Below are 25,774 nucleotides of genomic sequence, written 5' to 3'. Positions count from 1 at the left end.
GCTGATAATGTCAAATTGGTTGGGAAAGGTTATCTAAATGTCATTTCAATAAACCAGGAGTGTATTCTTAGCAAAAAACATTGTTTTTATGAAAAACCCTTCAAAATCATATAAGAAATCTACAAAAATTAAATAAAATCTTATTTTAATAACCCTTATATGATTCTATTTTGGCGAGGCAGCGATGCAGCGACCTTATTTTTTAAAAGAGTCCACAGAAAGAAGATAGACCTTGATAATGTAAAAATGACACCAGTCCAGTAGGACGGACTATCCTATTTAGAGTAGCTGCGCTACTAAAAGTAACAAAAATTTTATTCGCATTTATTGAATAATAAAATTTATAGCAAAGATGAGTTAAAATTATAAAATAAAGTTACAGTAGAAATAATAAAATATATAATAATAATACATAGTAAACTACAACTAATACACATAAACAGTTGACAACAAGGACAATATTATGTCAAAAACTAACGCAGCAACATCAAGCTAATAATAGTATCTATAATACAAAGTAGAATGATGTCTGTCCGTCTGTATGTCTGTCCACCCGTCCCTTATGATCTCGTTAACCACTGAATCAATCAGATTATACTCTTCAGTCTAATATATCTACTGGTCCAGTGGTGATTTTAGGCTATTTTCTTGGGGGCGGGGGGGGGGGGGTTCCACACCCAAAACCCCCCAAAAAATATCCACCAAACCATTTTTTTAGGTAGGCTTTAGCACTAGGCAGTAGCCTGTAGCAGTGCCTATTTTTTAAAACAAGTTCTATATAGGAGGGTTGACTCCCCCTCATAGGGCGAAGCCTCTAGAGGCTACGGCTAGGGTAATTAATATTTCTCTGACTTACACAGGGATCTAAAGGTATAAGACATTTGGCAATGTACAAAATTATCCCTTATTTAGATACAATAAGTAGTTGCAACGTTTGAATACTAAACTTAATTTTCCAGTCAATCAAATTCAAATGAAAGTCCTAAAAGTTGTTAAGCTAACAATTAAGAAATTAGATTTATAGGAAAATATTGGGGACCAGTGAAATAAAAAGCCCAATATCACCTCACTCTCTGGATATACTGCTTTTTTTTGTTAAAACTATATGTAAAAGCTTATTTTAATTAAAAATAATGGTACACCGACAAACGTCCTAATACGACAAACGTCCTAATACGACAAACGTCCTAATGCGACAAACCTCCTAAACGACAAACCTCCTAAACGACAAACGTCCTACTGCGACAAACGTCCTAATGCGGCATCTCTTTAGTAAAACGTCCTAAAAATTTTCAAAAATTATGGAATAAAAAAAATCTTCCAAATTTAAGGACAAAATCCTCTAATGGTAAAAAGATTTAACTATATCAAATTCAAAATGGCGATAGAACACAGGAAAATAATCTTTAACTGAAATTTATTTTTTGAATAACTTTAACCATAGGCTAAATTTTAAAAATCTGTCCGACAGTTTTCCCAAAGTCTGTGTTGGCTATCAAACGAAATGGTTTCGAACCCGATACAACCGTGCAATACAAAAATAGACCTTTAATTTTTTAAATAATATATATTGCCTCTTATCTTAGAACATTTTTAAATCAAATTTAGAAGTTTTAATTAAAAAAAAAATTAGGACGTTTTACTTAATAGATGTCGCATTAGAACGTTTGTCGTTTAGGAGGTTTGTCGTTTAGGACGTTTGTCGCATTAGGATGTTTGTCGCGGTAGGACGTTTGTCGGTGTATCAAAATAATAGATATATTAGCACCACAAGCGTTAGTTGTACGGTCGGACATACCTGTATCAAAAAGTAGTTGTGCTGTTAAAAATCAGTAAAAACACATTAAGTAGTAAAATTTCGTTGTTTTTTTGTTGTTTAAAAATCACATTTTTTCGTTGGGCCATTTTTGTTAAGTTCTCAGATTATTGTGTTAAGTGGAAGATAATTAAAGTCCCTCCACAGATTATGACGTCTTACGATAGAATAACCAATGAGAGGCTAGCATAAATTTTACTATTGGTCAATTACACTGTATAATGGCCTCTCATTGGCTATTCTATCATATGACGTCATAATCTGAGGAGGGACTTTAATCATCTTCTGTTTAGTGTTTATTAATAAAAATAATTTTCGTTTCAAATAAAGAAAAAAATATACAGTATCATGCAGATTTGGAATAGTTTTAAAAGTTTTATTTCTTAAGTTTTTTTCTCACTTTTATAAATTGAAAATTTCAATAAAATTTTAAGATAATTATAACAAGTTATACAATATATTTGATTTTAAAGGTAATTTTCAAAGATTTTGAAAATTTCAAAAAAAATATTTGGTCAAAATTTATAAGCAATGAATAATTTTTAATATTTTTTTGTATTAATTTAAGCTAAAGAATTATTAAAAGGAATTAGTGATTGTCAAGTCCCGATTTTACAAATTCTAATAAAAAGATTCAGGGCAAACTTTGAGCTTACTAAAACATTGCAATAAAACTTTATTTGCAACATTGCAATAAGTTTTTTTTTCAAGTATGGCTTCGAAACCGATTAATTACCGCTGGATTAGAACCGGTACTCAACCAAGCTGAAAAATAATGTATAGCATCGTATTAAAGACAATTTTCTACATATATTAAATTAAAAATCATAAAATTAATACCAGTTTTGTTAACCCAGGACTTCTGCCCTTCAGAGCAGACAAAAATGGTTTTGGTCTAATAAAATTTTATTTCAATATCCACGGAAAGCTGTCTACAACACGATGCGATAAATAACTTTTATATTTATGGATGTAAAACTTTGCAATAAATGTTAGATTATCTGGTATTTAATTTGAAATATTACTTACCCTACCAAAAGTGTTCCGTTTAGTGAGCAAAAAGTTTTTGAATTACTTATGAGACGTGGTATTTAAAAATCCCTCTTAAATAAAGCTCATTATAATGGCGTCATATGACGTCATTAGGAATACTTCGGCCAAAAGTTTTTTAATTTTTCCAATTTTTGATAGGCACAATAACGAGCTTCCTCCATAATATACTTTAATTAATTAGTTTAGAAAAGGGACGACCCGTAGAATTCAGACAATTATACAGCGTAAAAATTAACTGCTGCATCATTTCAATTAAAATCATATTTTTTGGTAATATTCCTTGAAAATACAATAATAATAGTTTTACATTGTATCTTATTCTACAAAATTTACTTTTTTCATCAAGATTAGTGAATTTTTGTTGTTGCAAATATAATCTCAAATATTTCAAGCATTAAATGTGATGCTTTTAATGAATTGTATACAAATGCTAGGTGGGCAAAAGTTTTACAAGGAAAAATGAAGATACTAATTATATAGTAGCTGTGCTACTAATAGAGATACTTTATCTAGAGAAATTGGGCGCGAAAAAGAGATGTACCCAAAAATAAAAGTTGTGTAACGTGTGAATGTAAAGAAAAAAGTGCAAATATTATCTAAACATATGTTCTGTGTGTGTGTGTCCGCTACACGTCTCATATTTGAAAGGACAGTCTGATACATATTTATTTATTCAACATAAAAGGACTGTGTGTTCAGTTGCTTTCTTGTTGGTGCTGACGATTTATCATCTGACAGAATTCCCTGAAAAAAAAATAATGAAGTTATTATAAACATTATATTATAAACAGCATTCCGCGGTTATAAAAATGCACAATTATTACAAGATTGCCGAATGCCGAGATGCCGAATGCATGGGCTAACAAAACTGGTTTTAATATTATGATTGTATATTTTTGTATTCGTAGAAAACTGGATATAATACGATAATATACATTATTTTTCGGTGTGGCTGAGAACCGGTTCTTATCCACCGGATATTAATCGGTCATACTGGAATAGTTATTTCGTTCATCTTATTATAAACAGCTTTCCGCGGATATAGAATGCAAAATTATAAGATTGAAACCGGTTTTTTTAGACACGAGATGCCGAATGCACGGGCTAACAAAACTTGTTTTAATATTATGATTGTATATTTTTGTATTCGTAGAAAACTGAATATAATACGATACTATGCATTATTTTTCAGTGTGGCTGAGAACCGGTTCTTATCCTCCGGATATTAATTGGTCATACTGGAATAGTTATTTCTTTCATCGTATTATAAACAGCATTCCGCGGATATAAAAGTGTACAATTATTACAAGATTAAAACCGTTTTTTTTTAGCCCCGAGATGCCGAAGGCACGGGCTAACAAAACTTGTTTTAATATTATGATTGTATATTTTTGTATTCGTAGAAAACTGGATATAATACGATACGATGCATTATTTTTCAGTGTGGCTGAGAACCGGTTCTTATCCACCGGATATTAATCAGTCATACTGGAATAGTTATTTCTTCCAAAACTTGTTTTAATATTATGAGTGTATACTTTTGTATTCGTAGAAAACTGGATATAATACGATAATATACATGATTTTTCAGTGTGACTGTTTTTCAAACCAATTAATTCTTACGGGAGAGGCAGCTATCCATTACACTTTAATGTCAGGTCCAACAACTAACTAGGAGAAGCCAAATCTCTCCTTTTCTATCCAAAAACCCTGGGTATTAGATTAAGTAATGCCCAACAGACAACCAACTCTTTGATTACATGAAGTTTGTCTGACAGTTCTTTGTCTGTGAATGGTAATGGGTTGTCCCTATTTTGGGCGAAGGAATTACCCCTGTGATGGGTTTTTGAAAGATGAATGCCGCGTTTTTTCAATTCGCGAAATTTAATCAGAGTATACAATTTAATCATTTCGCTTTTGTTGGTACGGCCTTAATAGAAGTAAAACTAATTATCTTCAATCCATTTTTGCTGCATATTTATTAATGCATCTTTTTAGAGCTGTATTAGACATTATACAAATTACTAAAATAATAATTTTAAATTTTAAATTCTTAAGTTAAATACTCTGTTAAAATACTATCGTCTTCGTTCAATCAATCAATGTCTAAAAAATGTCGAAAAAACGTGGCATTCATCTTTAAAAAAAACCATCTCTGTCTATTATTGACGCGCGGGTCTCTAAAAATGATGTCTTAAAACTAAAACAATATTACTTATTTAAAAGAATTATAATAAATCTATCCAATATAAAATACACGAGCATTGTTTTTCTTTTTCTGATATATTTTAGCATGTTAGAAAATTTGTAATTTTTCTTCTTTTTGCTGAATTTACATATATTTATGTTAAAATATGCAACTTAAGTTTTTATACAATATTCATCCATTTGTTATTCCGTCTTTTTGATTGTCCGCCTCTACATTTTACATTATCTTAGGCTCTTGCTGACTGCTAAACTGTTTAGGTTTCAAATTTTTTTTAATTGTAATGTTTTAAGCTATTTTGTTTTGGAAGGGTATGATGATACCAGTTATAAAAATTACCGGATATCCGGCCAAACCCCAAAAACAGTCTAATATTTTGAGTGAAATTAAGCTATTTTAAAAATCACATATTTGCCTTTCACTAAAACAATGTAACAAAGAAGACTATAAGGTTTTCAAAAAAAGAATTAATGTCCCTTTGTAGACATGCTATTTGGAAATGACTTTAATGAGGGTGTATTTTTTATGTTTAATGTGATTTTTTTTGTACAAAGGATCATAATAGGCTAGGTTAACTTAGGTTAGCATAGTTAGGGCATGAAAATCAAATTTAGTTTTGAATCTATTTTAAAAATCGAAGCCATATAGTTTAATAAAATTAAGAATACTAGTAATAATTTTAAATTTTCGCCTTATTGGCTAAATTGAATTTATCTACTAACATATCTCTAATTTCAATATTAGAATTCTAAAAGTTTACAATTTTAAACACGCACACAATACAATGGTTGTGTTGGAGAACAGTCAAATTTTGTACTTTTTGTATTCCCAATTTTTTTTGCTTGTTAACAGTTCTGCTAATCAAATGGACGGTCCGTTGGTCTGTCTAAAATCCTATGAATGCCATAAAATTTCTTCAGAAAATGTACATTTTTCTCAGCAGTTTTTAAAGAAAGGCGGCGAATATTGAATAAAATCTTATTTTGGCCGTAGATTATTATATTCTAGTAAATTGTTTTATAATTATAATGTTTGCCAATTAATATAGGTACTATTTTTCTTTAGGGGGGGGGGGGGGGGTTGTATGAGCCAATCTTTCTGGAAAGGTATGAGGTACTGGTACCCTACTCTCAAATAGATAAAGATATTTTCTGAACCTACAAAAAGCTTTGTTGTTTAGTAGAAACATTCGTTAAAGCCGTTAACGAGACGCACTGTTACTATTATGTAAGGATTTGTTTAGCTTAAGTACAGACAGTACAATTTTAAAATTCATTCCATAGACAATCTGCACACGACCAATTCAGGTGTTGCCCCAAAAAATGCCTAGTCGACCATGGAACCCCCCCCCTCTTATGAAAAAAAATAAATATGGGGAGGAATGTAGTGTAATGGCCTTCTGCATAGATTAGACATAGGAAAAACTACCCCCTTCCCCCCTTCCTATTTCAATCTATTTAGAAAAAAAGAGAAAAAGGGGGGTTGAGTTATTATTACTCGATATGCCCTATGAAGGATACAACCCCACTTCAATGTGCAATATACAGCATACATAAACAAACCATTTTACATACAAAATAAATTAAATTTTATGACATGAAATAAACCAATTTTATAAATTAACTGTAAACATTTTATTTTACATTTAATTGCAGTTTTAAAAATATTAATTTAAAATACGATACATGATTTTTCAGTGTGGTTCTAATTATCAATCATTTTCGAATCCCTTCTAGAAATAGCTTTTTGCGTTAAAAAAGTTATCTAATGTATATTCAGACGCTTATTATTAATCTTTTTTTATTAAAATCAAAATAACTTTTACAACGATTTTTAATCGATATATTATTACTGGGATGTTGTACCAAAGTATTAAGTACTTTATTAAAAACTCGCAGAGGTCTAAAATAACGACCCTCCCCCCCCCCCCCATTAACTTCTTTTACCCCATCCAATCCCTCCTACTTGATGAGCCAACTTTCCATTGGTTTATCAAAATTAATGACACCTTGACATTAGTAAAGTGTTTAGTTGATAAAAAAGAATATATTCCACGAATATTAAAATTAGATTGATAACAGTTTTGTTAACCTGGCGTTGTGAAACCTGTCTATAATACGGTGCGACAAATAACTATTCCTATAACTAATTTTTTTTGTTGAGATACAGACACAATAAAAGACTCTTGTTGTAGAGTTATTCCACAACTTAAACAAAATTGGTAAAAACATATTAAAAATATTTTTCTGATGAAAGTTATAATAAACTTTAAACAGACAAACCAAACTATGTAAGAAATAGGGACAAACGCAGAAGTCCCAAATGTCGGAGTGAAAACTTAACCTACTTTAAACTATCTTATAGGATTTTAAATGCCTAACCCCTGCGAGGGGCTTATTTGTATGTTCATATCCTAACCTAACCTATATACAAAATACTTAATTAAATTAATATCTTAACACTCCTACGTTTGTCCACTCCGACGTTTGGGACTCCTGCGTTTGTCCTGGAACCAGAAATAGTGTAGCAACTGTATAATTTACCTGTAATCTAGACGGTCATCCCCAGTCTTATCAAACTTCTGGAATGCCATCTTCACCTACAAATATGATATTGACAAGGATGACAAAATCCATAAAAACAAAGCTCTGAAACGGTAGGACAAACGGACATTAACACTTGTATAGTGTCAGAACTGAATAATTTAGAATATAAGTGAATAAGAGTCAAAGCAAAATTGTGAGGATAATTTTTATGTACATACTTACATTTTTAGGACTTGATTATAGAGTTGCTTTGCTTATAATATTATACTTTGTTGTCCCAGGAATCAGTTTTTCAACAAATTTACTTACAATTTTGCTTTGACTTTTATACATTTATATTATGATTATTCAGTTCTGACACTATACAAGTGTTAATGTCCGTTTGTTCTACCGTTTCAGTGCTTTGCTTTTATGGATGTTGTCATCCTTGTTTACAAATTGTTCGGTTGCATCTTTTATTAAAGTTCTACAAAAGTGGGGATGGTCTAACGATAGCTTAGAACCGTCTATAATTTATAAAATGAATCTTTTGTAATGAAAACTTGATCAATTTAACTTTATTTCCACAAAAAGTAAATATATTGTGTTAAAACAAGGATAGCTATAATATTTGCATTACGTAGCCTCGTTTAGTCAATCATTTTTTTTCTTCTAGTCTTTGCAGTTTTGAAAGCAAAAATATTGTCTATCTAATTTTTTTAAAAACCATTTTTTTTGTATAATACAATTATCCTATTCATCTGATTTTTGGAACAATAATTTCTATAACAATATAGTACAATGCTTTAAGCTCAGCATCTCTATAATCAAGTGTTACAATGTCCTATGTCCTATATTTAAGCAATTTCGAAACAAATTTATACACAATATTGTTTAGACATATATACATAGCAATGTTCTGCTGATGTATTCAGATCTGATAATCTAAAACTCTGATTTTAGAGCTTCTTTTTTTACGGATGTTGTCATCCTGCTTTAAATAAAAACAATTGTGTTTATATGCCCTTTTTATGTAATTGAAAAACACGAGCATTGCAAAATACGAGACTTATAATGAAGCTTTTCTACTGAAAACGGAAAAAGTTCAACTTAACTATAGACATATAATGCAAACAACGCACACACACCCCACACACAAACAAACTCACACACACACACACACAAACAAGTTTAGAGGGGAAGTCGTTTATAAAGAAAAAGTTATTTGTATGTGCACAAAAAGTTGGAGATATTGTTCAATTCTTTTGTTTTAACTTAACCTGCACTGTTAAAATGCAAAAATACTGCAAAGATTATTTCTCGTATTCATTCGAAACCGATTAATATCCGGTGGATTAGAACCGGTTCTCATCCATACAAAAAGACTATGTTTATTAGGGTGGGTCGATTTTGGAATTTCACATTAGTAGACATTGGCAAGGGTTACTGGGCCAATATAAAACCCTGTGAAACTTGAAAGAGGTTTTTTGATCAAAAACAACTAGCGCGCGGGGGGTATAAAATGTTCCCGCCCCCTTATAACACCAAAAATTGAAATTCCTTCAAACACAGGCATGTTGCATATCAAAATGACCGTATTGAAATGTTGATTACAGATCTGAAAACCGTTTTAAAAAATATTGATTCAGTCTGAAATGATTTTCAAATAACCTACCAAAATGAACAATTTTGACTAAATCAGCTGTTTTTAGGTACTTAATGAGATCTTATTCGAACTAGGAGCAATATTTTTCAAAACGATTTTCAGATACATAATCAGCATTTCAATGTGGTCATTTTGATATGCAACATGCCTGTGTTTGAAGGAATTTCAATTTTTGGTTTTATAAGGGGGTGGGCACTTTTTATACCCCCCGCGCGCCGGCAGGAAAAAAATGATACCTCAGGGAAATAAATGATACCTCAGGTAAATAAATGATACCTCAGGTAAATAAATGATACCTCAGGTAAATAAATGATACCTCAGGGAAATAAATTACTACCTCCGGGAAATAAATGAATATTTACATCCACTATTTAAGGGGTTGTTTATATGGGAATGAGTTATTTAAGCAAACAAAATTTAGCATAAATGGATATTTAAATCCCAAGGTATTAAATGATCGAGCGTTAGCTCATCATTTAATACCGAGGGATTTAAATATCCATTTATGCTAAATTTTGTTTGCTTAAATAACATTCTATTGCAACAAAAAGGTGATGTTAGCAAATAATTTCTTGAATAAAATCATAAAACGTTTTTTCATTTAATTTTCATTTTTTTCACTGTTGTGTTTTTATTTGACATTAAAAATAAAAATCATAAAAAATCTTCCAAATCAAAGAGAAAAAATCTTTGAATTATTGGTCAATTTAAGTTCAAAGATTTTTTTATTGTAAAAAGTTAATTTTTTAAAAATATTTTAGAAAAAAAATCTTCTAACAAAAAAAAATAATCATAATCCAAGATGGCGTCAATACATGAAAATAATATTTTCAAAACAAAAAATTAAAACTTGAATATCTTTTTTCACAGATTGAATTTCAAAAATCGGTCTGACAGTTTTTCCAAAGTCAGTATGATCTATCGAATGAAAAAGGTTTGAAACTGATAGAACATTTCTTTATACTAAAACATATTTTTTCTCACGTTTTTTCCCACACTTCCAAAAAATGAAATTCAATGAAAATTAGATGGTTCCCACACTAAAAAAAAGTTCTCACGGGTCCTAAAAATGAAATTAAATGAAAAACATATGTACCATTTAAATGAAAATTAAATGGTTCCCACGCTCAAAAAATTTTCACACGCTTGACATTCTTGAAAAAACCTAATTAATTGAATATTTAAACAAACTGAATATCGCGTTTTTTGCAATGGAATGAGTTATTTAAGCAAACAAAATTTAGCATAAATGGATATTTAAATCCCAAGGTATTAAATGATCGAGCGTTAGCTCATCATTTAATACCGAGGGATTTAAATATCCATTTATGCTAAATTTTGTTTGCTTAAATAACATTCTATTGCAACAAAAAGGTGATGTTAGCAAATAATTTCTTGAATAAAATCATAAAACGTTTTTTCATTTAATTTTCATTTTTTTCACTGTTGTGTTTTCATTTGACATTAAAAATAAAAATCATAAAAAATCTTCCAAATCAAAGAGAAAAAATCTTTGAATTATTGGTCAATTTAAGTTCAAAGATTTTTTTTATTGTAAAAAGTTAATTTTTTAAAAATATTTTAGAAAAAAAATCTTCTAACAAAAAAAAATTATCATAATCCAAGATGGCGTCAATACATGTAAAATAATATTTTCAAAACAAAAAATTAAAACTTGAATATCTTTTTTTACAGATTGAATTTCAAAAATCGGTCTGACAGTTTTTCCAAAGTCAGTATGATCTATCGAATGAAAAAGGTTTGAAACTGATAGAACATTTCTTTATACTAAAACATATTTTTTCTTTGTTTTTTCCCACACTTCCAAAAAATAAAATTCAATGAAAATTAAATGGTTCCCACGTTAAAAAAAGTTCCCACGGGTCCTAAAAATGAAATTAAATGAAAAACATATGTATCATTTAAATGAAAATTAAATGGTTCCCACGCTCAAAAAATTTTCACACACATGAAATTCTTGAAAAAACTTAATTAATTGAATATTTAAACAAACTGAATATCGCGTTTTTTGCAATGGAATGAAAATTTTGTCAAAAAGTTCAATATCAGCAGGTTTTAATAGACGTACAATGTTTAAAAACAATAGGACAACTCTAAAATGTCTCAATTAACAAGAGTTTAAAAATAGTCGGAATGTTTTTAAAAAATTTGACCTTTCAACTATGAAATAATAAAATCATATGTGTATATTAAGATAAGTTTACCTGTTCTGCGTTCAGGTTCTTACAGATTGAGTTAAACTCCTAAATTAAATAAAAGTTTAGTTTTTTTTATCGTATTCATTCGAATCCGGTAGATAGGGACCGTTTCTCATCCATACGAAAAAACTATGTCTAGCATCGTATTATATCTAGCTTTCTACGAATATAAAAATGTACAATCATAAAATTAAAACCAGTTTTTTAGCCGACTTCGGGGCTAAAAAACTGATTTTAATCATATAATTGTACATTCTATATCCGCGGAAAGCTGTCTATAATACGATGCGAGAAATAACTATTATCGTCTTTTTATCGTTAAGTTGAGTGTTTAAACGTTCAACCACTAAATATAATCTTCAGAGAGTGTAATTTTGTGTATCATAATTTGGGATGTACATCAATTTATCGACCATTGTCTTATCCCTTTAGATCCCTGTTTATTTAATTATCTATTCCTGCATCTCTGACTCTAGCTCTGTTGTCATGAAAGTACTCGATCAATTTTAAAGCAAAGAAAATGATTAATGTTTAAATGTTAATAATTTAGTCACCACGACACTTTTAATAGGTTTTGAAAGCCAAATAGAAACGTTTATGAATAACTATGATCAGCTAAAAAAAATAAGGGGGGGGGGGGTCAAGGGGTGTAAAAGATGATTATCTCCCCCCCCCCCCAAACTAAAAAAGAACAATGCATTACATTTCAATTCTATTCCAGAGAAAAACAGACTATACAAATTTCGGCTTTTAAATATATTCTTTCTAAAAATGAATTACTTGAAAATCGCCATAAATTAAAGGTTAGAATACCTGTATTTCGAAACCTTTAAAAAATTTAATTAGGCCATATAATGTTAATTTTAATTCTAAAGTTTCTGATGTTTTCAGTTAATAGGTTGTGAAATTTGGATCAATTGCAGTTCACGGTAAAATTTTCCTGGTAACGAATATTTCAAAAACCCATAAATTATAAATTTTACAGGCTGCTAGCTGCCAAACGGCAGAACATACAGATCATGCCCGCACACTGTTTTAAGCGGCATAAGAAGGCCTACAAATAATATTGAATAGCTTTAAATCAATAATGTTTAATTATCTCGCAGTGCAGAGAAATGCGCGAAAAAGATTAAAATAACACTTTTACCTCTCTGGTAACAAAACCATCTCCATTTTTATCCATTGATTTGAACAGTTTCTCTATCTTTGACTCTTCTCCCATAAACTCCTAAAATTTTAATAGTTATTTCTCGCATCGTATTATAAACAGTTTTCCGCGGAAATAAAATGTACATTTATTATAGAATAAAACCAGTGTTTTAGACCAAAGATGACTAAGACCAAACTGCATAACTTTTGCACCACTTTCGACGTCATATTCTCCATCTCTTTTTAGGGGTTTTCTTTCCCACTTCTCCTCTCATCTTCCTCATTTTATGACGTCACAGGAATCAAAAGTGACACAAAAGCTAAGAAGTTTGGTCTTCGTCCCTAAAATGTCAAAGGCATCGGCTAAAAAAACTGGTTTTAATCTTATGATTGTACATTCTCACATATGCGACCCCTTAAATAGTGGATGTAAATATTCTTTTTTTCTCCCCGAGGTAGTCATTTTTTCCCTGGTATCATTATTATCCCCGAGGTAGTCATGTACATGTAAAAATGTACATTTTTATATTCATAGAAAGCTGGATGTAATTCGATGCTAGATATAGTTTTTTCGTATGGATAAGAACCCGTTTCTATCCACCGGATTCGAATAAATATGAGAAATAATTATATCACATGGCTTGTAAAACCAGTTTGGAGTTTTGATGTGGTATAAAAATGGATTTTTAATTACTTGGATATAGCACCAGATTTTCGTCTACTCTAATAAAATTGCGCTTCCAACTGGCTATAACCACCATCCATCACCTTTATCCCATCTCCTCCTCTCCTACTAGAGGAACCTGCTAACCAATAAATGAACAGTATATTAGCAACCTAAATTGGAGGCTTTTTATTATGTTCATTAGGATTTACCCCTCTTGGTTCATCGGGGTTTTTAAGGGATAAGACAATTGAAGATAAATTGATATACAACCCAAATTATGATAAACTAAATTAACCATGCTCATCTAATTATTGGTTGAAAGGTTTGAACTAGTGTTGGGCCGGATATCCGGCCGGATACCGGAAATTAAAACTATTCTGAAACCGGATATCTGGCCATTTTCAATTTCCGGCAGGATACCGGATATTGTATTTATCTGTATACCTGATATTGAAACTATCCGGATACCGGATAAACGGCTAATTTCTAATGCTGGATATCCGGTAAGTTGACGAATATCGAACATTGGTCAGATATCTGGCCTGATACCGGAAATCCGGCCAAAAAAGTATTCGGCCAAAAAAATATCCCAATCCTGGTTTGAACACTGCTAGCTTTTCAACCAACCAATCAAAATATTGATAAAACTGTTGGTAGATGTTTAACCCCCCCCCCCCCATTCCTGCAGTTTATAAAATGTAGGATTCTGTTAGAAACTTATAACCCTCCTAAGCCTAAATGTAATGTAACACACCATTTTATTTACCCAAGTAATAAAAACATTATTTTTTACACAATAATTTATCTTTGTAAAAATATATGAAATTCTATTTGTTTATTGCCATGCAATACTGAACTTGGTAGAATCCTTTAAAGCAGTATTAAACACCCAACCCCCCCCCCTCTGCTTTCGGTTATTCTAAGGGGGAAATACTAATTTCTCGGCTTCTATTTGAGATAGATTTCTGATTTCTTTGTGAATATACCCCTTCCAAAAGAGCGCAATTTTATATAATTTTATAAATGATGTATAATTTGTATTTTAAAATCATTTTATTTAATGATTCTTTTTTACTCTATAATTCCACATTAAAGAATTTTAAAATTTCAAAATCAAAGTAATAAAATTAATTTTTCACCAAACGTAACAAATGATAACTATATAATTTCAAAAGTAATATACATTACAAATAGTAATAAACAAACGTAAAATAAAACAATTTATCATCATAATTATAACAATTTAAAACCTAAGCACGAAATGTTGACTTTGTAAATATTAATGTGTGGTTTTATCAGGGAGGGAGGGAACATTGGACTTATTATAATGGTACCTCAATCAATGCTATAAATATTGGAAATTATATTAAATATTTAAAAAAATAGTTTATAAAAGGGTAATTTTGTTCACAAACATTTGTCGGAGATTTAAGCTAATTTATCATCCATTGTCTTATCCCTTTTGTATTTTGTATATTTGAAAAGATCAACTGAAAATTGATTGACTATTTCTTCCCCAATTTCCGAAGTTGTACAGCAGATAACCCAACTATTGCAAAACCTTTTTTTTAGCTACTCCGGTTTAAAAGGAAAAGCGATTTGCAAAATTTGAAACTCAAATTCAGCTGACCTTTGAAAATTTATTTTAAACAAAGAATCATTTGTCTTGACAAAACATCATTTCCTGTGTCAGAGAAGTTAGCCAGGTGATAGTGGTTTGAATTTAAGAAAATGTTCAAAATTTTAGAAACGTTGTTTATCTAAAGAGCAAGATTCTCCCTTTACAGTAAACCATTTTCCAGTATGGCATCGAATAACAGACAATTTTCCACGAATATTAAAATGAAAATAATGAAATAAATATTATCTTTGGGAGCCAGGGCCTTCAGTCACTCGGGACTAACAAACTGGTTTTAATCTTTAAATTTTGTAATGTAATATTCGCGGAAAGCTGTCTATATTAAAATCATACCTCAAAAGAAAGTCTGCCATCATAATCTCTGTCCATTGCTTCAAAAAACTCCTCCACTTCTGTCCTATAATTCAAAATTTAAATCAAGTACATCCATAAGATAAGAATTATTCTGTAATCATTCATTATATAAAAGTAACAGTATACTATTTTTAGAAGGACGGTATACTAGATCTTATATTGGTACATGAACCAAACGTTGGTTAATGATATGCATGATGATATGGTCAAACGCTTTAGACAACTAAACCTTTGATTGCATTTTTATTTATGATGCAGAGATTCGAACCTCGCATTTCTGACAACTGATTTGTCGCTCCTCTAGAAAAAAATTACCCTCCCAAAATAATTTCTCTCTTTTTTAAAACTAAAATTAAAATTTAAAGTCAACTTTCTCCTTTCCTCCATCCTCAAGTGCCCCTAGAGGCCTCTATTGATATAGCAGCTAGGTACTTTCATTAAGCTTTTTATAGTGCCAATAAAACGACGTCATACTGGCCTACCATTGCATTGGTCAAATAAAATGTATTCTTGCCAGCCATTCGCAATTTAGTCGGTGTATTGGCCTATCATTAGTGATTTGTACTATGACGTCATTTTTTATAGGGACTATAAAGAGCTTCTACTTACATAGTAGTGGGTACTCCAGAACTGTTGAGAACTCTGAACCATTCCTCCTTGGTCAGCTTTCCATCTCCATCCTTGTCTGCCCTGTCGAAATATCTCCGCACCTAAAATATTTAAAAATTAAGGATAAGACAAATGCCGTAAATTGATGTGCATCCCCAATTAGGATTAAAAAAATTACCACTTCTGTATATTAACATTAGTGGTTGAAACGTTTGAACACTCAACTTAATGAATGGAATAAATTAGATTAACTAAAGTCCCCAAACTTAAAAATTTGGGGACTAAACAGCCCATTGTCCCCTCTCTCTCTGTGGTGATTTTGGTATAATATCAAAGATTATATTGCCAGATATATTTCAATATCCGGTATCCGCCCGGAAATTTAAAATAAAAATGTTTTATTCTATGGCGTTTACTTTTATATTTGTTATCTTTTTATTTTGTAAAAATGTGATGGCATTGCTCCCAGTTAAAAAATTATAATAATAAATGATAAAATTAAAGTTTTTTTTTAATACGGGCTGAAAAATCGAGTCAAATTTTATGATTTTTATTTAAATAGTTATGGAAAATTCTCCACTACACGATATTACTTAGTTTGAACTGGTTTTTATACAGTGGAAATTAACACACACTAGAATACTTATTCCAACCCGCCGAATAAATAGCAATAGGGCTCGGCAGCTGCGCATATACCTCAAATTTCGCTGAGGCTTACACGCAGCTGACGCGCGGCTGCCGAGCCCTGCCTGCTCTGAACTGTAGCTGTATAATTGTAGATGCATATAATCTTAATAGTTATTTTATTACCAACAACAAAGCAAGTAATCTAATAAAGCACATTAGAATAAAATATATTAACACTGTAAAAAAAATGTTCTTATTTTGCGGTTCTGAAATCTTGGAAAAACATTGAATAGTATATTCCAGTTTAAATTAGTCTGATTTGATGCTATACATGATTTTTTAGTTTGACTGAGAACCGGATCTAATCCAACGGATATTAATCGATTTCGAAGCCATACTGGAAAATAATTGTTGTATTTAGAACAGTGGTCTGCGGTCCATGGGTGTTGGAGGGGAGTGAGGTGGGGGAAGGGGGGGGGGGGTTCAACTCCTGTTTCAATTTGAAAATTGGAATTCCTGCCTTCCCAAGTTTACCTCCTAATGACTTTATACCCGAACGATGAATTGCAGTGCACAGCACTAATTTAAAAGATATGTAAAAATGTATAAAAAGTTTATTAAATATTGAGATGAATTTTTTCTAGTGTAATAAAGCACATTCACAAAGGCTCTAGCTACTTATAAAAGCGGGAAGTTTGTAAATAATTTACTCAACACACTAAATCGTTACAATTTTCATGAGAAATACGCATTTTATAAGGCATAGAAAACGCTCTAATTTTCGTTCTATTTAACGTAATTTTGTAATTTTTTTTGCTGGTTATTTCATTTTACATATACTTTTATCATTTTATCAAAAAAAAATTTATCTTTTTTCATCATTTTTTGGAGAAATTAATGCTTAAACTAAGGGTATCATTAAACGCAAAATTGACGCACTTAGAATTAATAATGCGTATTGAGTACAAAGGGGGGATAATTTCAAGACATGCATGTTCCAAAGATATCTTTTTTTCCATAAAATTTTAATGTTTAGTCCACCGGAAATTACCCTGAAAATCATATATCAATTTAGGAAGATAATTTTTGTATATAGAATAGTTACTGAATTTACAACTTTATGTACACTAAAAGTATAGTTAAGATCAAAGGCGTGCAAAAGGTTGGTGTAGGGGTTGTTTACACCACCCTTGTAAAATTAAGGGGGATGGATACACCTCCCTAGGTGTCCACCCATGTCCACCCTCTTGACAAGAGCCTACACCCTCAGATACACCCCTCTATAAATTCCAAGGGGGTATAAAGGAAATAAATTTACACCCCTTAAAATAAAGTGGGGTTGGGGGTGTTTAAGGAGGGTGTATTTAAGCAAGTCACTGATTCAGATAATTCTATGCTATCTATTTTTAGGTAAATTAATTACCAGACTTTACTAAAAAAATCTTGCAATATTCTGTACAACTGTACTGTACAACTTTTAATTAGTAAATTGAGACATGAGGAAACTCTCATACATATGTAGGGGGGGGGGGGGAGTTAATGCAACCATCCCATAATCAATTAATCCAAATTTTGTTATGAAAATTGACATATGTAATCCTTAGTAGGTCTGTTTTTCAAAATTTAACAAAAAGTTAAGCCTAAGGGGGGGGGGGGGGTTAAGGCAACCATCATGTAATCAATGCACAAATGGCACCTAGAATTCGAATTTCATTACAAAACTTGACGTGAGTAATCCTTGGTAGATCTTTTTTCCCAAAATGGAACAAAAATTTGGAAAAGTAATGGCTAAGGGCTGTTTGCTCAGCTGTTTAGCCATTTTTGGGCTATTTTCAGGGCAAATCCAGCAATAAGGGGGGGGGGTTTTAATGCAACCATCTCGTAATCAGTGAGCAAATGAAACTTAGAATTCGAATTTCGATCTGAACTTTTGCATGAGTAATCCTTGGTAGGTCTATTTTCCCTAAATCGAACAAAAAGTTGGAAAAGTAACGGCTAGCGGCTCAGCCGTTCAGCCGTTTTTTACCTATTTTCAGGGTAAATCCATCATCAATTACGTAGGAATCGACTTTTTAAAACATATTTTTGGTTTAATTCATGAATAGCAATAACCAATTTTAAAACTTCTAGTACCAACAGCTACCGTCTAGAACCGTTTGATAGCGTTTTGGAGTAGAAAAGAGTATTATGTTGAGAGAGGTTTCGTGACTAATTTTCAGTATAAATATCAAGAAAATGGCAAAATAGCTGAGCTGCCAGCCGTTAGCCGTTACTTTTCCAACTTTTTGTTCGATTTAGGGAAAATAGACCTACCAAGGATTACTCATGCAAAATTATAGATGGAAATTCGAATTCTAAGTGCCATTTGCTCACTGATTACGAGATGGTTGCATTAAAAACCCCCCCCTTACGTAGGAATCATCCATTAGGGATAGGTTTTAAGGGGTGTTGAGCTGAAAAATACTACCAAAAATAGTGGCAGCTGGGTAATGGCTTATAAGGATATAAAAAATTAAATATTTCCATGGAATTAAACTTTTCTCAATTAACATTATAACTTTATGTCATGGACAAGGACATATTACTAAAAACACTTTTTTAATTTCTAGATTTCGCTGTCATAACAGCTGAAAACTGCCAAAAATGGCTGAGAACAGCTGTCAACAGCCAAAAGTATATATTGTAGAATAAATCATCCCACCATGAAAAAATTTTGAAAAATTTTTTGCCCCCAGTAAAAATGTGGTTGATTTAAGCAAAAAAATGACCCATGCTAAATATTTTTTTCTGTAATGCAATAATTGTGACCTCACGAGCACTTCAAAGTTTTTAAAATCTGCAAAAAGAATGTTTTTTTTAGTTCTTTTGTGTGATCTCAATTTTAAAGATTTTTACAAAATTTCAATTCTAGTATGTCAATATAAACCTGAAATTTACCAAAAAAATGGAGCAGTCTCAATAATAACATATGAAGGTGTAGCAAGAAATCTGCAAAGTCAAATTCCATTTTTGCAGTTTTTCTTACCTAACTTAAAAAAAAAATTTTAATTTTGTTTTTCTTTTAGATGCAGTAACTACTGGACCAGGTAGTTTAAAAATTTTAGCTCAATATATATCAATATTGCCCACCTTCCAGCACCAAACCCCCCTTTATTGATAAGAAGTTCATTAATTTTATTTTATTAATTTTTAAAATACCACAAAAAAAATAATTTGGCAGCTTGCTAATGGCTGCAGCTCAGCTGGGAGCGGCCAAGAGTAGAATGAGTAGATAGGGCTTGTGACGTGTCTCTATGTAGGTTTTTAACAGTCTGTGTAACAGCCCCAGCTGCCAAATGGATGGACCCCCACTATTTATAGTAGTATTTTTGAGCTCAGTACCAATAAAAACCTACCCCTAGACATGTCACAAGCCGTATATACTCTTCATACTCTTAGCCGCTCCCAGCCATTTTCAGCCAGTTCTAGCAGCTGGTACAAGAAATTTTAAAAATGGATATTTAAAGCAAAAATATGTTTCAAAAAGTTGATTCCTATGCAATTAATGATAGTTTTGCCCTGAATATAGCCCAAAAACGGCTAAATGACTGAGCCGCCAGCTGTTAGCCGTCACTTTTGCAACTTTTTGTTCCATTTTGGGAAAATAGATGTACCAAGGATTACTCATGCCAAGTTTTGTAACAAAATTGGAATTCTAAGTGCAATTTGTGCATTGATTACAAGATGGTTGCATTAAGCCCCCCCCCCCCCTCAAACTTGAGTTAATTCCTTTAATGATCTTGATAGATATATGTTTATAACTTTAAATATATTTTAAAGTTAATGTTGGGAGGGAGATATATCCTAATCCTCTTTTTATAAAAAAAAATTTAAAATGTAATAAATTTCTTATGTAAAGTAGGTTTGGTAAAATCTTAATAAAATTACCCTTGATTTTAGTTAAAGGGGGCTGTTAAAAGTCATAAGTGGGGTGTCAAAAAATTTAGTTGTTAATAAATTAATGGAATATAACCTGATATTATAAATTTGAAACATATTTTTGATGTACAAAGAGAATAAAGGAAATAATAAAGAAAGAAGTCTGTTAGACCAAGGGTAGAAACTCAGTAGATAGACAGACAGACGGACAAGAAGAATTATCAAAGTTTTACTAAAATAGACAATTAATTAGATAAAATCCAATAGACAGACAGATGGTGGTACAGACAGACAAAAGGACAGACAGACAGAGGGACAGACAGACAAATGGGTATTGCCTAAAACAGTTTGGCTGCTATATGAATCATTAAAACCCACCGTAGAAAAGAAATTTACATTAGTTTCTTATTTCGATACTCAACGCCCCCCCCTCCCCCACTCAAAGGGTTTTATTATTTCTTAATATCAATAAGTGACTTTTAAGCTTAATAAAATTGAATGTACTTTTTATTTCATCAATTTATCTTAAATAGAACGAAAGTTATAATCATTTTATTGTCTACAAGATATATGCTTTGAGTAAAAATTAACATAATTGTCAGTAAAAACGTCATATTTATGCATATTTACACGGTAAATAAATTTTAAAATTGTATTTTACTGTAATGAATAACTTAAGGGGGTTGTATGAAATATCAAAAACCTATCAAAAAACTAATTTGGTTAAATTAGTCCAAGTAATGATTGATTTAGTACAGTACGTATGAATAAGTTGTCTATTTCCTACCAGAGTCCTTGTGCATTACACTAAGATATATGTTATACACTTCATATTACTATTAATTATATTGTGCATGTATGTAATACTTAATCACAAAATTTTTACTTTAATACTACATTCTTTAGAGTTTGAGGAAACATTGGACTTTAAATCATACCAGTTCCCAAAGTTTTTATACCAAGCTCTTGCGTTCCATGACTTACAAATTTTAAAGAATTGGTCAGTGGCCAAACTTTTTGTTGAATAAAAGAGGTAATTTTTGATTAATTTTTTAAAATCTACATACCTATTTATAGTCCATTTTTATATACAATTGTTATATTCATTAATATGCTTTCCCTCACATCGCGTAGGGAGACCTAACCCCAACCCATTAAAAAAATATCAAAAGTGTTTTTTTTATATAAAAATACCCCCCCCCCCCTCCTTTTTCAAAACAAGGGTGAGAGTGTTTTTTTGTGTTCTACAAACCGCCACCAATCACTAAAAGATTTTCGTCTAGTACTAATCAATAAACGATATCAAAAATCTAATTACTAGCAAAAAATATGAAGAAAAAAGATTTTGGCTTTTGTTCATTGATTTATATATATTTACTAGCGGCTACACCCCCTAGAGGCCTCTAGGAGCACTTGAGGAGGGGGAAGTCGAATTTGATAACCCAATTTCTTTTTCTAGATTTAAAAAAAAGCTAAAAATAAAATTGAGTGATTAATTATTTTCTAGGGACGATTTCTTTTGGGAGAGTTTTGGTACCCTCCCCCAAAATAGTTATAAAACTTCCCGGGATCTATGAGAAGCTACCCTGTTAAGGAGAACCCGATCGGTTAAGCGGTTAGCAGAAACCTTCGGTACAGACAGACATACAGACAGACAAACAGACAGACACACAGACAGACACAAAGACAAACACACATCCTGTTACTTTATTATAGGATCTTTCCTTAAGAAACTTAAGTTTCTAAATCTTTTTAGATTAAGTTAAATCTAAACTTTTAAATAAAATAAAGATCTTTCAAAGTTTTAGCCATACATATAACAAAACTTCAAAAAATATAAATTGATATCCTTATAATAAAGTAAGAGGATGTCTGTCTGTTTGTTTGTACCAAAGGATCTCGCTAACCGCATAACCAATATGATTCTTCTTTACAGAGTAGCTTCTCATTTGTTCTGGGAAGGTTTAAAACTATTTTGGGGAAGGGTAACACCATTCTCCCAAGGGAAATCGCAACTTGAAAAAAGTAACCTCCCCCCCCACAACAATCGGGGAAGAGGGAAGGGTAGGGTTCGTCGACCCAAAACCAAAAAAAAAATTCCTCCTAAATTTTTTTTATACTTTTTCTTTTTAAATCTAAAAAAGATAAGTTATCGAATTCAATTTTTTAACAACAAATTTTTATGTGATCTAATTATCTGATTTTTGATATACTGATTCCTGGGACAACAAAGCACAATATTATAAGCAAAGCAACTCTATAATCAAGTCCTAAAAATGTAAGAAAGTCTAGAAATATTATCCTGTATCAAGAAGTTTTTCAACAAATTTACTCACAATTTTGCTTTGACTCTTATTTATTTATATTCTGATTATTCAGTTCGGATAATATACAAGAGTTCGTCTGTCATACCGTTTTAGAGCTTCACTTTTTTGATGTTGTCATCCTTGTTTCTTAAAAGATCTTAACTATGTTTATAGTATATTATGAGTTAGATAGAACTTGCCAAAAAATTTCACAAAAATATGCTTCAAAGTTTCACAATTTATACAAATTTAAGTTTAGTTATGCTATGGAAATTCAAAGTTTAGCGCAAAAATTTTCTTTGCTTGTTAAGATGTAGTTTCATGCCGGGAGGAAAGGAACAATGATATGTAAATTGTATAGGTACCCAAAGTTTTATAACCGCGTAGGCTCAAAACTTTGGGTACTATTATTGAATTTTAATTGGTTGTTTTCAAACTAGTGGTGTCTTAACTTGTTAACCAACAATTTTAAATGACAGAAGGAGAAATTTTGTTTATCATCATTGGAATTTACATCAATTCATTATTGTCTTATCACCTAAGATCCATGAGTTTTATACATATGACAAATTCAAGAAATTATATTGCGCAGATTAAGCCAGTTTGGTACTTTTGGATTTTTCATTAATCTATTTTACGAAGGAATATTTAAATATAAGTGTATAGTCCCTTTTGTGGCAACGCCCCTTAAGGTGAGTTTCTTCGTATTTTCACAGTTGCTTTAATCCTATCTAGCCCCTGCGGGCAGCTCTAACCCTGCCGTGCCAATTGCCTAACCATGCGGGGCAATCATCTAACACAATATAACCTAAAATAACCTATTAAAAGCAATTTTGAAAATACGACAAATCGCCCTTTAAGGGGCGTTGTTACGTTAGGGTCTATACACAAATATATTGTAGTTTTTTTTTTTAAATATATATTATAACCAATTTTTATAATTTAAACCAAAGCTACCATTCCCTCTTCCTCTCCCTCTCTCTCTTTCTTTTTCCTTAAACGGTTAGTTCTTTTCGTTAATTCAGACATGTTAGAGTTGTCCTATCGATTTCAAACTTTGCATAATGATTCCTTCAACTGTTAGGTACGACTTAGAAAGCTTAGCAACTCTATAATCGTTGCCATGAAGTCTGTACGTCAATTTAAAACATGTTGATTTTTGATTTTTTTGACAACAATTTTGTGTAAGATATTATTATAATTTTGATCTTGTTTTTGAGGCATTGATTCTTATTACAACAAGGTACAAAGTTATGAGCGAAGCATCAAGATAATCAAGTCCTAAAAATGTAAATGTGTCCTTTAACAGCGTTGTAAATGAAAACCATATCGGTTTAGCTGTTAACGAGATCCTTCGTTACAGACAGCTGATTCTGTTACTATTTATATATAAGGATATCAAATGCTATTCAAAAGTCTAACTAACATAAAGTCCATAAAATTTATGTCTTATATTTCGACATCACTTTCATTTTCTCATTTATTATTACTATTATTACGTGGATAAATGATTATTTTCTAGGAAAAATATCCCTCCCAAATATGGAGTTAGTGTATGTAAGAACCCTCTTAATGTCATACTGTGATAATAGTTTAGGCGGGCAACACATATCAGATTATATTTCTTTATACCAATATTTAGCAGTATTACTTTACCTTTTTTATGACAATACTTTTGCTTCAAAATTAAATTAATTTAGTTGGAATAATAATATTTATTCAGAGTTTGGTTGCTTCATTACTGCTTGGAAAAGCAAAGATTTAAATCTGTATAACAATTCTATCTCTTACCTCTCTCCTTCTCCTAGCCTCTTCATGAGGGTTGCTGATATTTTTCATCAAGAATTTTGCCATTCTAAAGTCTAATTATCTGAAAATATAAGATCTTTATAAGTATATTGATAATTTCAAAATAAATCATGATTATATTTTTTTAAATTGCTTAATTTTATTGCTTTTTAAATTATTCGTTTTTTGGGGACTTACTTGTAATTGTAATTGAAAGTATCATACAAAGCGAAGCAAATTATATAAATTCTATTATATAAATATAATAAAAAAAGTAGTTTTGTCTGAAGCTTTAGATCTCAGTAACGATTTTAGGCCCTTACGTAGGCCATGTAATGGTTTTAGTTTTCAGAATGGTTATCAGCTATTTAATAGCCTTCCCTCTGCAACGTCGAATAGAGTGCTCCTTGATGCTAGTATAATGATAATGAAGTAGCTACTTTTTAAAAAATGTTAATTTTAATTTTATGTATAGTAATGTTTTATACAAATACTAGCGGCTTCGCCCCTAGCCTCTAGGGGCTTTGCACAAAGATAATTTTAAAAAAATTAATTATGTTTAGTGCTGAAATTTATCCGCCTACAAACAATTTTTTTTTGGGGGGGGGAATTTTCATATTTTAGAGGTGTTTGAGGTGTCCCACCCCCCAAGAAAAAAGCCTAAAACCATCCCAGTACTAGTAGGTTTATTCCCTGAAGAGTAGAGCCCAAGCGGTTCAGTGGTTACTGAGATCTTAGGCTTCAGACAGACAGACAGACAGACGGACAGACAGAGAGACAAATAGACAGACAAACAGAAATCGTACTTGTATTATAGATGGTAAATTATACAGATATACAATATATACTCCATGAATATGATGATTAATTATGTGTTAGATTTATTTCCGATAATTTATCTCTATCAATAAATTTGTTAAATCCATTATTTCTCTAGCAGAACCTAGATTAACCTTCCTCAAAATTTTCCACAAAAAATTAATTGGGATGCTCCAAAAAGCCCTACATGGTAATAAAATATGTATGCCGAAAAAAGTTGGGTATTTTAAGGTTTACTAAAATTTTTTTTGTTGCTTAATGAGGTATTTCCTATTTGTGGATGTTGTTTACAGGAAACTAAAGGGATAAGCCATTGGCCGCTAAATTGATGTACGTCCTCAATAATGATACACAAAATCACAATTAGTGGTTTAAACGTTGGGACAATGAAATAATTGAAGCAAAAAATCAAA

At 31.1% G+C, this 25,774-nt stretch overlaps 1 protein-coding gene across 1 annotated transcript; it reads right to left on the bottom strand.

Annotated features, from left to right (window-relative positions):
• Window positions 1-2,216: 2,216 nt before the first annotated feature.
• LOC145325884 (uncharacterized) lies at window positions 2,217-24,620 on the bottom strand. Its single transcript, XM_080168865.1, has 7 exons — window positions 24,546-24,620; window positions 15,904-16,004; window positions 15,274-15,337; window positions 12,633-12,713; window positions 11,492-11,530; window positions 7,619-7,674; window positions 2,217-3,613 (listed from the first exon to the last, which is right to left on the bottom strand). Exons 1-7 carry the CDS (start codon window positions 24,606-24,608, stop codon window positions 3,565-3,567), a joined length of 453 nt encoding a protein of 150 aa, XP_080024991.1. The 5' UTR covers window positions 24,609-24,620; the 3' UTR covers window positions 2,217-3,564.
• Between the last annotated feature and the right edge of the window lie 1,154 nt (window positions 24,621-25,774).

The sequence above is a fragment of the Acartia tonsa genome, chromosome 8 (assembly GCF_053477335.1).
Source record: "Acartia tonsa isolate MP-2025a chromosome 8, ASM5347733v1, whole genome shotgun sequence".
NCBI classification, from domain to species: domain Eukaryota; kingdom Metazoa; phylum Arthropoda; class Copepoda; order Calanoida; family Acartiidae; genus Acartia; species Acartia tonsa.
The sequence above is the reverse complement of the archived record's forward strand: the minus strand, read 5'-3'. Positions and strand labels throughout refer to the sequence as shown.